This window comes from Danio rerio, chromosome 3, assembly GCF_049306965.1.
Source record: "Danio rerio strain Tuebingen ecotype United States chromosome 3, GRCz12tu, whole genome shotgun sequence".
Taxonomy (NCBI): domain Eukaryota; kingdom Metazoa; phylum Chordata; class Actinopteri; order Cypriniformes; family Danionidae; genus Danio; species Danio rerio.
The window spans coordinates 57,124,086-57,137,174 of record NC_133178.1 but is presented as its reverse complement, the minus strand read 5'-3'; the positions used below and the strand labels follow the sequence as shown (position 1 = coordinate 57,137,174).

Genomic DNA, 13,089 nt, shown 5'->3' with positions numbered 1-13,089 from the left:
GCAAGTTACTCTTATGTGGCATGACAATAGGCATGCAAAATGTAGGAATGCAGATTATAAAAACTATCATATATAAGGAAGAGCTGTTTTTGAACCGTACAATAGTCTATTCTACTGAATGGTATTTACACTGTTTAAAATTAATGCTACACATAGCAATAACTAACCAACACCCAATAATTGTAGAAAACAGTTGCTGTATACAGCTAAATTACTTTAATAGTCTACTAAAAGTTAGAATTTTTTTTTCATGAGGGATTTTCGAAAATGCAAATAACGTTTCGTTAACAAGATATAACATTTAAGCCTGTAACTTTTGAGAAACTCCGAAGGGTAAGTTTGATTAAGGATTGTGTACTCATATTACTAGTGTTAATCTTTTTATTAAATGAAGCCTATTATATATTATACATAAATGAACTTACCTTAGCAGCCTCCATTACCGCCAACACCCAACAGTCACGCTGAAGCTGCGTGAATAGTGAAGCCCGCCTTAGAGAAAATATCTCCAAAATGTTGCCAACTTTGACAATACAGGGCATAATTAAGTGATGCAGAGCTGCATAATAAATATGAATAGTCTTGATATATATTTCAAATTGTTGCTAACTTATTTTGATGTAATCAAAGCCTGAACATCTCTTTACAGTAATACACTAATTGGCATATTACTATTTACAAAATTAATTACACAAGTTATTTTTATTCAGCCATACTAGACCTGTACATTAACATTGCTGCAATGTAATTAAGTATATCCAAATTACCACAGCAATCGAGAAGAGTACCTCACAATAATCAAAACATGACAATTTCAACAAATTTAAAATTAAATGATCCACCCATAACACAATCTATTTTATTTTTCTCTAACAGCTTTCATTAAATGTGCTGAACAGAGACTAGAGGCAGAGAAAATTGTGGAAATAAAGACTGTGTTTGAGAGCATCTCTGATAACAGACTGTTAAAATGTTACTTGCAGCTTTTAAAGCAATCTTAGAGTGGTCAACATTTAAAGTGGATCAACTTTGATGATCCAACAACACCCATTCTTATCTTAGGACAATAATAAAAATTGGATCCACTTAAAATGTTGACTACTGCATACAAGTGTAAACAAGCGAATTAAACAACAACACAGTAAATCACCCAAGCTAGTAAAACACAACTGTATGTTTTAATAATTTGCATTTATTTGGATCATGGTCTTATTACACTTGGGGGAACACATCTAAACCTCCTGGAATATTTATGGAATTTCCTCAGTTATTGGAGGGTCTGGAAATACAAAGAAAACAGATTAGATCAGAAAAAACCAACAACGATTGATTGATTGATTAAAAGTAAGCTTCAGGAGGACTCACTTTGCCCATTCCACATTGAGAATGAGATGATCATATCCAAAGCCTGACACACCAGCGATGGCTCTGGCAGCGTCCTCACGGCGGTGGAAACTGATGAAGGCAAAGCCCTGGAGAGACATAAAACATGTGCTGTATGAATATGTTGAAAAGAATAGTGCATCATAATTTTGAGAACTCTTAAAAATGACTGAAGTAAAACTCAGCAGCATAATGATGCATTTCCAACTGAAATGGGCCATGTTTTTTTTAGATTTGAGCAACTCTCATCTTTCACTTACCGCAAACTAAAGAAAGTCTGCATATTTACATAAAGCGCCAAGTATATATGTCTGAGTCAAGTGTGTGGGGATGCCTTTGCACTACTCTACCCTCCAGTTTATTCATGTTATTAACTTGGTGTTCTTGTGCTTAATGATTTTCTCCTGTCTGACTCTGAACTGCTTGCATACAAAGCACTTTAAAGAAAGTGGAGTTCTAGAACACACCCACTGATGACATGGACCAACGCTCAAAGGTGTTAAGGAGCCAAAACGGGTGTTTTGAGCTGCCGAAATTAACTTTAAAACAAACTTTGTCTTGACCTCATTTGGTCGGGAATGACATTTTCAGTTATTTTTTTCGATTTTGTTTGTAGTAAATTGTTACGTCTAAGTATCTGTGCCTGTGTTTGTTTGTTTTTTCCTCTCTCTTCTTCTCTACCTATCATTTTCTTTAGGTCCGCCCAGTTCATTTACCCATTGGCTAAGTTAGATGCCAGTCATCATTACCATTTAAAATGATGTCGTCAATGACCAATCACAAGCAGATGGCACAGTTGAAAGCTAGCTAACTTTTTGCTTGCTCACTGTTGTGCGTTTGCAGTGTTGTTTGACTGTTTTGCTGGATGGCGCGACAGATTGTTGTGCTATGTGTGCTATAGTCATTTGTGCTGAAATCTCTTTAAAAGTGTTCTAATTGTGTTTTCTCTCTGATTACTAGATATACAACATCAATAGGATTCGAGGAACAGGGTAGATGTCACGTGACCTACATGTTGCTACACATAGGAGATACCCATGTATTATACACACTAGTTTAGACGTGTGCGCCACTAATTGTAAGTTTTGTTTACATTTGTGTTTAGAACTGTAGTTTAGACAGGGCGTGAAAACGCTGAAGACTTTTCTTTCTCTTTCTTTTATTAGATAGTATCGAGATTGTGGGTTCTAGTTAGAGTTGTGTTTTTTATATTATTTTCTTTGGTGCCACATTTGTTCCTCCTCCCCTTTATTACAACCATTTATGTATTCTTGTTTTCTTTATTTTGTATATACTTTATCATTTATCCACTTTGTAAAATAAACACATTTTTGGCATAGTTTGGTTGTTTGTCTGCTTCATTGCCACCACCATTCATAAAAGGGTCATAAATTATAAATGTTGCGTTAACCCTAGCGTTTCCATCTTAAATAATCGTAACATAAATCTACAAGCCATCAAACTGACATCAGAAGACCTGCAGTTCCTTGGTGGAAGCAAATGTTCAGATTTTGATTAAAAATGATCAAACCAATTTTTTTTTTTTTTTTATAGTTGATTTGTTCACTTCAGCACTAACAATGTGCACTAGCAAATAAAACACTGTAAATTGATTTCATGTGGACTTGTATGTCATTTGACCACAAAACCATTATGGTTGCAAGACCGGTCACGACAAAGAATTTTTGTTGTGCAACATATTGTCTCAGAAATGGCTGCAATAAGCGATATTATTGTCAAATTGAGATCCTTTTATGCCACTGATTATATAATGACATACAACAGCATGATGAAAATAGCCATAAACATTCAAGAGACAACGATTTTAACTCTTAAGGTTATTTAGATTCTGCAATTTGATGTTAAAAAGTAAATAGCAGCGTTCCAAATGGCACACTATACACTAGCTATGTTTCCATCCAAAAATGCGAATGAACTTTGTGTGCAAAACTGGATTGTTGCATAAAAGACGTCAGACGCGGAGCACAGATGCTCTTGATTCTGTAGGTCACTAATAATTTAGTAACACTAATAATGAAACGGTAAGGCGTTTTAGAATGACTAAAACAACATTTCAGATGTTTTATAATGAGCTCAGCCTGCTGGTTTATCCATTCACACACATTTTCATCATCACATGATCTCTTTTAACAAAATCACAATCTTTTTGAATGCGCATACTAGACTTTGTTTGTTAAAAATGTTTCCATCATAGTTTATGCGCATCTTTCTTATCGAATAAAAAGTTTATCCTACTTAGCGCATATGTTTTTTTTGATGCATATTTTCAAAATGTATGCGCATCATGGCGTTTCCATCAACTGTTTTTTATGCGCATATCCAAAATGCGCATAAAAATAGGTGGATTGAAACATAGTCACTGATGCACTATGTACTTATGCACTTACACACTCAACAGCATAGTATATGTGTAGTGTTGTCTCAAATGGAACGCTAAAGTTTTTTTTTTACTAAGTGAAAATTAAAACCATTTCCCTGATGATGTTTGACGGTTGCCAAATTAGTGAAAGAAATGACTAAACTACCAAATAATATCTGCCAGAAGTATAAATGCATTCACCATCAAAAGGCGGTATAATTACTCTCTTCAGAGAATTTTGCTTTCACATTCCAAACTAAATAAAGTAATCCAACATGAGTGCGAGAAAGCTCCCCCCCCCTGCTATGTGAGCAAAGCAGCGGCCATAGAGTGTGTGAAGTTTCCAACAATCCACACTTCGTTTTAAAAGTTGAATAAGTGCATCATTCGGTTATTTAAAGGGCACTTATTCTATTTAGTTTTCAATGTGAATGCATTAATTACACTATTTATTTAATGCCATTATGTGCATAAGTATGCAATTTGGGACGCACCAAATTTTTTATTCTGTATCCTATTAAGTAAATGTCCAATTATTAACTTTGACAACGGTGAGGTGAACATAAATTTAATTGTAAAAAGGCTTTAAATGTTATTTGTGAATGTATATTGCAAAAATAATTGAGGTCGTAACCATGTATTGCACGATAATTCGATATTTTGATTATTGCGACAGGCCTAAAGCCTGGTTTATACTTCTGCCTCAAATGACCGGTGTAACGAACGGCGCATGCAACGCGCGTAGCTGTGCATTTATACTTCTGCGCGCTGTCTCTGTTGGTCTGCATTAACACTTCCAAAACGCTAGTTGCCAGTCAGGTGTTAATGTGTCGAGTTTCTTCGCCTGTGTTTTGTTCTTTCTGAACGCTTCCGGGATGTACAAGTGCCTCAAACTCGCTCATTTTGAGGCAGGAACCGGCAGACGTGCAACTACTTTAACTATGAGGTAAACACAAAACAAAACAAAACTTTCCATCAGGAGCTCCATCGCGTACTCCACACTTGTAAACAATCGCTACATTGGGCTTCGCGCGGCTCTCGAAGCATATGCGTGCACTTGACGCAGTAGTATAAATCAGCCTTAATGGTTGCGTTTCATCTCTTACCTTAGACTGGCCGGTGTTCTTATCTTTTGCCAAATAGATCCTAGATATGGAGCCGAAAGGCCTGAAAAGCTCTTGCAGATCGGTCTCCCTGGTGTCCTCGGACAGGTTGGTCACACGGATTGTAGCATTATCATCAGCTGGGGGAAAAAGTTTAAAAGAAGTTTAAATTAGGCCCTTAATTAAGAAGTCAATATTTGAATGTTACAATGTGTACCTCTGCGGTTAGGCTGCATAGACTCTCCTCGGCGCGTACCACCATCCCGTAGACTTGGGGGAACATACTTCCCAGTCTTGTTTTGGACAGGCTGGGCCGGCTCAGGCTCTGGATAATAAAATATAACAGTTTACATTAAATATACTAATTGGATCTCAAAATTAACAGTGTCAAAATGAATACGACAACATGAAGGTTTCGTACCGGCTGCCTTCTCTTTCTCTCCTGTGGACAGCCCCAACTGCTCGGCCAGTTCCTTCTGCATGGGACCAAGCGTATCTTTGTATGGACAGCGGGTGGTCCAGTGATCCCCCTTACAGATTCGGCAGGACACAATCTTCTGTCCTTTCAGCTTGTTCATGGGATCCTCATCTTGGTCTTGAGCATTCAAATCCTACAAAACAGTCAAAGGATCACTTCAAGTTGGCATCTGTACAACAGGGAAGTGAAACGTCAGAACTGGGAAGCTTTCAAAACGCTTGTGCACTGAGCAACCAAAGAAAAACACTTTCTGAAAACGGACAACTGCCATCATACCTCTTTGCTGGAGATGAAGGTCATGAAGACGTCATCACTCACTGTAGTGGTGGCAACATTTGGGCCTGGTGCATCATATTCTGAGTTGCCAAATTTTTTCCAGTTCTGTTGGGAAATGAGAAATGATCTCAACAAATAATGCACAAACAATAGGTTTAACATATTTAGATATACATATATTTTAGATAAATTACAACAGTGGTTCTCAAACTGTGGTACGTATACCAATAGTGCTACGCAGGCTTACTTCTAGCGGTAAACGGAGAAATCACTGAGTAACGAAAGAAAAAATGAACACAATTTTGATCATTTGATGTGCTCGATAACACCGGTGTAATCAGCATTCAATAGTATCTGAATGCAGCCTTTATGATGCGATGCAATGTCAGACACAATGCGCTCAAATGGAGCGAGTGACGTCACTGTGATGGAAAGGATTAGGGGTGGGGTTAGGCAAGCGCATTAAAAAGCATTGGATACAGCTTAGATTGCACTGCATTGGGTCTGCATCCAGACTCCTCTCTCAGCATTGGCTGTTCTCTGAAGCCTACGATCAAATCGCTGTGCTTAGAATGTTTACTTTAGTTCATCGCGTCATCAGCTGCATGTTGCTTGCAGAGCAGATACACACTAGCGCAGTGGTCCCCAACCCTAGGGCCACGGACCGGCACCAGTCAATAGATCAATTAGTACCGGGCCGCACAAAAAATCAGAAATTATTTCCACTCAGAGTCTGAACGATCATTTATTTTAAAAACTCTTTATTTTGAAAAATGACTGTATTCTCTCATTACATCTACTGAGGGTCACTTGAGTGCCAAAATTAAACCCACAGACTAGCAAAATGAATAAGAACTGCAGCATGACCCACTTGCATATTCCAGGCGTACACAGTTAAAAAACATCTTAACTTTTCAGAATGCCGCACCGCGAGTCACGTGACAAGAACCGACTAATCAGCCTCATATTTTGTATGGAATGTAATTTTGTTAGACTAATTATCTCAGACAAACACAAAACACAAAAACATTGCAGTGCTTTTTTAATTTCTCGATAAATAAAACTTGTATCAGAGTGCAGAAACATTTTGTCAGCCTGACATCCTCTGAGAAAAATGGGCTCCCTACCAATCTACATACAAGTCAATGTTTAGATTTCAAAAAGTTTACAAATATGTCATATGTACATGCAACATACATTTCAAAATGTAAAAAAAAAAAAAAAATCAATAAATATGAACATGACTTGTTTTTGAACTGTGCAGTTTCTAAAGCTGCTTAATTTGGCCAACTACGCTACTTCATTTCAATACTGGTCATTATGGTGGTACTTGGAGAGAATTTATTTCTAAGGTGGTACTTGGTGAAAAAAGTTTGTGAACCACTGAATTACAACATACCTTCCTCCTGGCAACAGCTTTAGAGGCCTTTCGTGTCTCAATTTTGAAAGTCCGGATAATCTGGCCACAAAGGAGAGAAAAGAAAATTTCAAGTCTGATTTCCCTTAAACAAGCACTATTTATATGTAATATAAAACATTTAAAACTTTACTGACCTTAAACTTCTGGCCATCGTCATCGATTTTGTATTCTGTGACAGTCTTGATGTTACCCTTGACGGTCTCTTTTGGTGAAGGGAGTGAACCTGTTGAAGTGTAAGAAAACAGATCTGTTACAGATGCAGGAATATAGTTAGTTAGCATTTCTCATCTAGCACAGAGACTATAACTGTTTAGCTCATTCAAACACTATATATATATATATATATATATATATATATATATATATATATATATATATATATATATATATATATATATATATGGATATATACATACATATATATATATATATATATATATATATATATATATATATATATATATATACATATATACATATATATATATATATATATATATATATATACATATATACATATATATATATATATATATATATATATATATATATATATATATATATATATACATATACATATACATATATATATATATATATATATATATACATATATATATATATATATATATATATATATATATATATATATATATATATATGGATATATACATATACATATACATATATATATATTTATATATATATATATATATATATATATATATATATATCCATGTTTAGTGCTGCCATGTATATCCACTGGCCACTTTATTAGGTACTCAGGTTAAACTAGACTAACATGAATACATAATCAGCCAATCACATTAAATTCAACTCAATGCATTTAGACATTTAGTCATGGTTACAACCATCTGCTGATGATCAAACTGAGCTTCAGAATGGGGACAAAAAGTGATAAAGTTGATTGTGGTGTGGCTGATGCTGACAGATTTTGTTGTTAATGTTGTCCAACTGTACACAAACATTACTAAAAATGTCCTGTGAACAGAAGTTCAGTCTTGTTGGAGTAGTTCTGAGGAAAACAGATAGACTGATTTAAGGTGATATAACAGCAACAGTAATCCAAATTTTCTGAGGAGAATCTCAGAACATATACTAAACCTTGAAGCAGATAAGCTACAACAGCAGAAAGACACTAGTGACACTCCTGTCAGCTTAAAACAGCAAACTCCAGGTACAATTCAGACAGATTCAACAACTGGTCCTACGAGTCTCAATCTTGACAGAAACATTCAGATTACAGTGACAGAATTTGGTGTAGAATAACATAAAAGCTTGGATCTGTCCTACCATGTTTAATTGGTTCAGGCTGCTGGTGGTATTTTCTATCTACACTCCGAGTCCCTTTGTACCAAAATACGTATCATTTAAACACCATATTTATCAACTTATGATCCAACATCTCTATCTTATGACTGCTACCTCCAACATGAAAACATGCCATGTCACATGTCAAAGTGTATATGATTGTATATAAACTTTAAAAAAAACTAGGTGATTACACTGATAGGGAAAAATAAACTAGAACCAGAAAAAAAACTCACGCAAGTTACACATTTACCTTTACATATTCATAAATAATATTTTTAAATATCAATAAATGAATAAATAGTGTTACAAATATATACTAGTATTATAAGCCATCTAACATCGGTTATTTATTTATATTAAGCTTTAACTGTTGTCACTAACTTAATTTAACTTAACGTTAACTTAAAGTATGACATAGAACAACAACAAAGTAAATTGTTAAAGTGAAATATGGCGTAGAATAAGTATAGTATATTAACAGTCGTGCATATGTACAGTATATTAACGTATAAGTTACTTTATAGCTCGATGTAGCATAGAAGATAACAAAGATAACAAAGCACCATCTGCTTTCTAAAGTCAAGATGGCATTGAGCTCACTGACCGCAATATTTACCGTAAGGAGTGTGTTTTGTGCATATGTAAGGTATGTGTTCATATCGCTTTATGTAACAAGTGTAAATTAATTAAAGACTGTTTAACACGTGCGTGTGTGTATGAGCGCAGGCTGAGCTGCGGCCTCGTACCTTCATCTCCCTCTTCCTCCACCTGATCGGCCCAGCTAGGCTTTGAGCTGTCAAAAAACACAAGCCATTAGATGACTGTTAACCAGCTGTGAATACAAAAAAGCTCTACGGTTTCATAAATGTAAAACTTACTCGTCGAATTCGATCGACGGCATATTTGCGGGTCGTCTCGAGCTTCTAGAGGAAGCGTTTCGCGGGACGGGAGCAAGAGAAAGGACACGCAACGCTACAGCGCCATCTGTGCCTGCGGAAGACTGCAGCGGGAGACAGCCACCCAGACTCTGGCTGGACAGTTTTGCCTAGTGTGTAATACATTTTGGGTGGAAAATTGCTCTTTTCCCCCAACATTATTCAGTTTATCCTTCTTTGTGTTCAACAGAAGAAAGAAACTCAAACAGATTTTGAACAAATTGAGTATGTGAGTATCATTCATGGGTGAATATCACTTTAAACCATTGCACAAACCATTTGCAATATTTTTTTTTTAATGTCCGTAAACTATGATGGAATTCCCATTATGCTGTGCAACTGAAACACCATATGTCTACAAATAAACAGCCATATAGGGTGACACGGTGGCTCAGTGGTTAGCACTGTTACCTCACAGCAAGAAGGTTGCTGGTTTGAGTCCTGGCTGGATCAGTTGGCATTTCTGTGTGGAGTTTGCATGTTCTCTCCTTGTTCACGTGAGATTCCTCCGGGTGCTCCGGTTTCCCCCACAATCCAAAAACATGCAGTGTAGGTGAACTGAATAAACTAAATTGGCTGTAGTGTATGTGTGTGAATAAGTATGTATGGATATTTCCCAGTACTGGGTTGCAGCTGCAAGGGCATCCTCTGAGTAAAACATATGCTGGATAAGTAAGTTGGTGGTTCATTCCGCTGTGGTGACCTCTGACAAAATAAAGGGACTAAGCAGAAAAGAAAATGAATAAAATGTTTAATTTTTAACATGTATACTTCTGCAACACTCAACGATCATGCACTTTTCACCCATATTTTGACATTTTAGTTTTACAAAAGTTATTTGAAACCTTTGCCACTTTACTTTGACTAATTTTGTACTTTGATTTACCTTAAAATTAATTTGTATTACTGACTAGGGGTGTAACTGATCACGGTTGATCCATGATTCGTATGCATCACAACACACATGACCTGTGGATTAATAATTTTTTTTTGCAGATTAATACTAAATTTGTAATGATCACAGAGAGAAATCGCCTCTCGCATCCTTCTAATCACATGTATGAAAGCATTTAGGCTTTCCTGTAAAATATGATGACGGAAAAAGTTGTGGTGAGTTATTCGCTATGTGGTTGGTTTCTTAGGTTATTAAAGGTGTTTTCTGTCACTATTGTTTAGCCTGCATTAATGCATACAGTGTAAGCTGCACGATTAATCATTAAAAGATCAGGATCTCAACACCCACACAACCTAAATTATAAGTGATAATGATTTGCACATGTTCATTCATTCATTTTCTTGTCGGCTTAGTCCCTTTATTAATCCGGGGTCGCCACAGCGGAATGAACCGCCAACTTATCCTGCAAGTTTTAAGCAGCGGATGCCCTTCCAGCCGCAACCCATCTCTGGGAAAGCACATGTTTATTAAAAGATTAAAAACTATTAAAAGATTCTGTCTTTAGTCTTTTGAGTTAGTTATGAAGATACAAACTGTCAAATAACACAGAAGTACTGGAATAACAGTTCATAGTTCAGATAAAACCACTGTTGTGTATGATAAATATTAAAATCACTGTCATATGCATTTAACTCAAGAAGGAAAGCATTGCCACTGAATAATTCTTCAACATTTATACACCTAGTAAACAATTAATCTTCTATTAAATAGCTTATTCAGTAAACTCCTGTTTTCACATGCACACTTATTCACATACATTGTAACTTAATAATAATAATATAATAATAATAATAATGCTCACTTTAATTTGGCTTATTCCCTGCTTTATCAGGGATTGCCATAATTAACCTTCATTTACCCTGGCAAACGTTTTACCAGTGAATGTCCTACCAGCCACAACCCTCAGTGCTGGGAAACATCCACACACTCTCCAATTCACACACTATGGTCAACTGAATCATTTATTAAAAATGAGACTAACGATAAATTCAGGTTGTACAAACTATAATGTTAGATTTATGCATTTAGCGTCATCAGCAACAATAGTAGGAATAGTTAACTTTTCACATTACTCATTAATCAGCTGATTATTTCTTCATTTTATTTTTAACAAAATTACACGCTTTAAGTTCTGTTTGTTAAAACCAAAAGTGTCTTGCAGTTCTGTTTTCATAAAAACGGAAAGAAAATTACATGTGTCTCCTCCTCTTTTTGGCTGATCCGAAAAATGGTCCGATCCGTGACTAAAGAAAAGACATATGATCCAAACCGTGAGATTTGTGATACATAACCACTATTACTGACACATCACCAGCATTTGCTTTAGGTGATTCGCTTCATCTGATCCTAATCTGCGTTCACAAATTCTTTAAAGGGCACCTATGGTGAAAAATCTACTTTTTAAGCTGTTTGGACAGACATGTGTGTAAGTATAGTGTATAGAGCGACATATTTGGGTGATATAAACACACAAAGTCCTTTTACTCAATTTAACAACATAAAATCAGTGGACCAATTGGAGCGGTTTTTAGATCGACCGCAACTTGACGTAGGAATGCGGTCCCCCCGCCCACCAATATTGATTGACATGCACGCGCTAGAGGTCTGCATTCCCGCGGCTGTCCCGCGGGCGCCGCAGGACCCGACCAAATAAATTTCCGAATAAATCGCGGGAGTGGTTGGTAACGGGTTTAATTTGGGACGGTAGCAGGCTGTCTAGCAATATAGCGGATATAACTATGCGAATGAGAGAGAGAGAGAGAGAGATCGAGAGCGAGGTTTGCCTGTGTGTGTGCTTGGTGCTTGTGTGTGTGTATGTTAGTGCGCGCGCGCGTGAATGAGAGAGAGCTTTCCCAGATAGCAAAATACACTCGGGCCAGTTCCGGCTAGATTCTCGCCTGCCGGAGACTTACCACACAGCCCAGCTCCGGCTGCCGGACTCCGGATGCTTGTGGACTCACTGCCCGATTCTGGTCCAAATCAATCGGGCCAGATGTGGCGGCCGTAAGCGAGAATCGGCCCGAGAGTAATGTGCGATGCGGCCTAGAGCTGGCGCGACTCAGTATTTATATACCTTTATATAAAACCTTTTGGTATTACATTGGTACTTGATACATGGTATTACAACCCTTTGAGTTGATATAACAGCAAACGCCTGTGTGTCTGCTCGGTGCTTGTGTGTGTTAGTGCGCGCGCGTATGAAAGAGAGAGAGATTTGTCTGTGTGTGTGTGCTTGGTGCTGTGTGTGTGTTTATACAGACAGCTTGGCTGTCTGGACTGTATAGCTGGGGGATTTTCGGTTTTGTTCTCCCCCGCTCTTTAGCGGGATCGGGCGCGGCGGCCAGAAAACGGGGCGGGTCGGGCAGCGAGACAATAAATTCTTAATATAAGCGGGAGCGGTCGGGTTCGGGCTAAAACCTGGCGGGTGCGGGATTCAAAATTTAGTCCCGCGCAGATCTCTAGCACGCACCACCTAATTCTCAGTTTGTCGTTTCACGTCCACAATTTTCAGAGTGTGAGTCAAAGCGCTGTCACTAAAGGCGAGCGAGCACGTGCATGTATGGGTGTGAATGAGACAGCGTGATGCTGCATTTAGCTTGTCTGTTGCTCTGTGTGTGTGTGAGAGAGAAAGAGAGAAAGAGAGATGCCTATGTGTGTGTGTGTGTGTCACTTGCTTGGTGCTTATGTGTGTGTGTGTGTGTTGATACAGACAGCTTGTTAGAGGCTGTCTAGAGTCTGTATAGCTGGTGGTTTTTGGTTTAGTTCTGCTTGGTCTGTGGCCGAGGCGTACATTTACGGCTGAATGCTGATCCTCTCATGCAGC

At 37.4% G+C, this 13,089-nt stretch overlaps 1 protein-coding gene across 1 annotated transcript; it reads right to left on the bottom strand.

Annotated features, from left to right (window-relative positions):
• Window positions 1-1,174: 1,174 nt before the first annotated feature.
• Window positions 1,175-9,336, bottom strand: eif3g (eukaryotic translation initiation factor 3, subunit G). Its single transcript, NM_200999.1, is given in 10 exon segments — window positions 1,175-1,279; window positions 1,366-1,472; window positions 4,870-5,006; window positions 5,084-5,191; window positions 5,288-5,477; window positions 5,621-5,725; window positions 7,020-7,079; window positions 7,175-7,263; window positions 9,122-9,168; window positions 9,254-9,336. Coding segments are annotated over 10 exon segments (882 nt in total). The 5' UTR covers window positions 9,277-9,336; the 3' UTR covers window positions 1,175-1,263.
• Window positions 9,337-13,089: the final 3,753 nt, after the last annotated feature.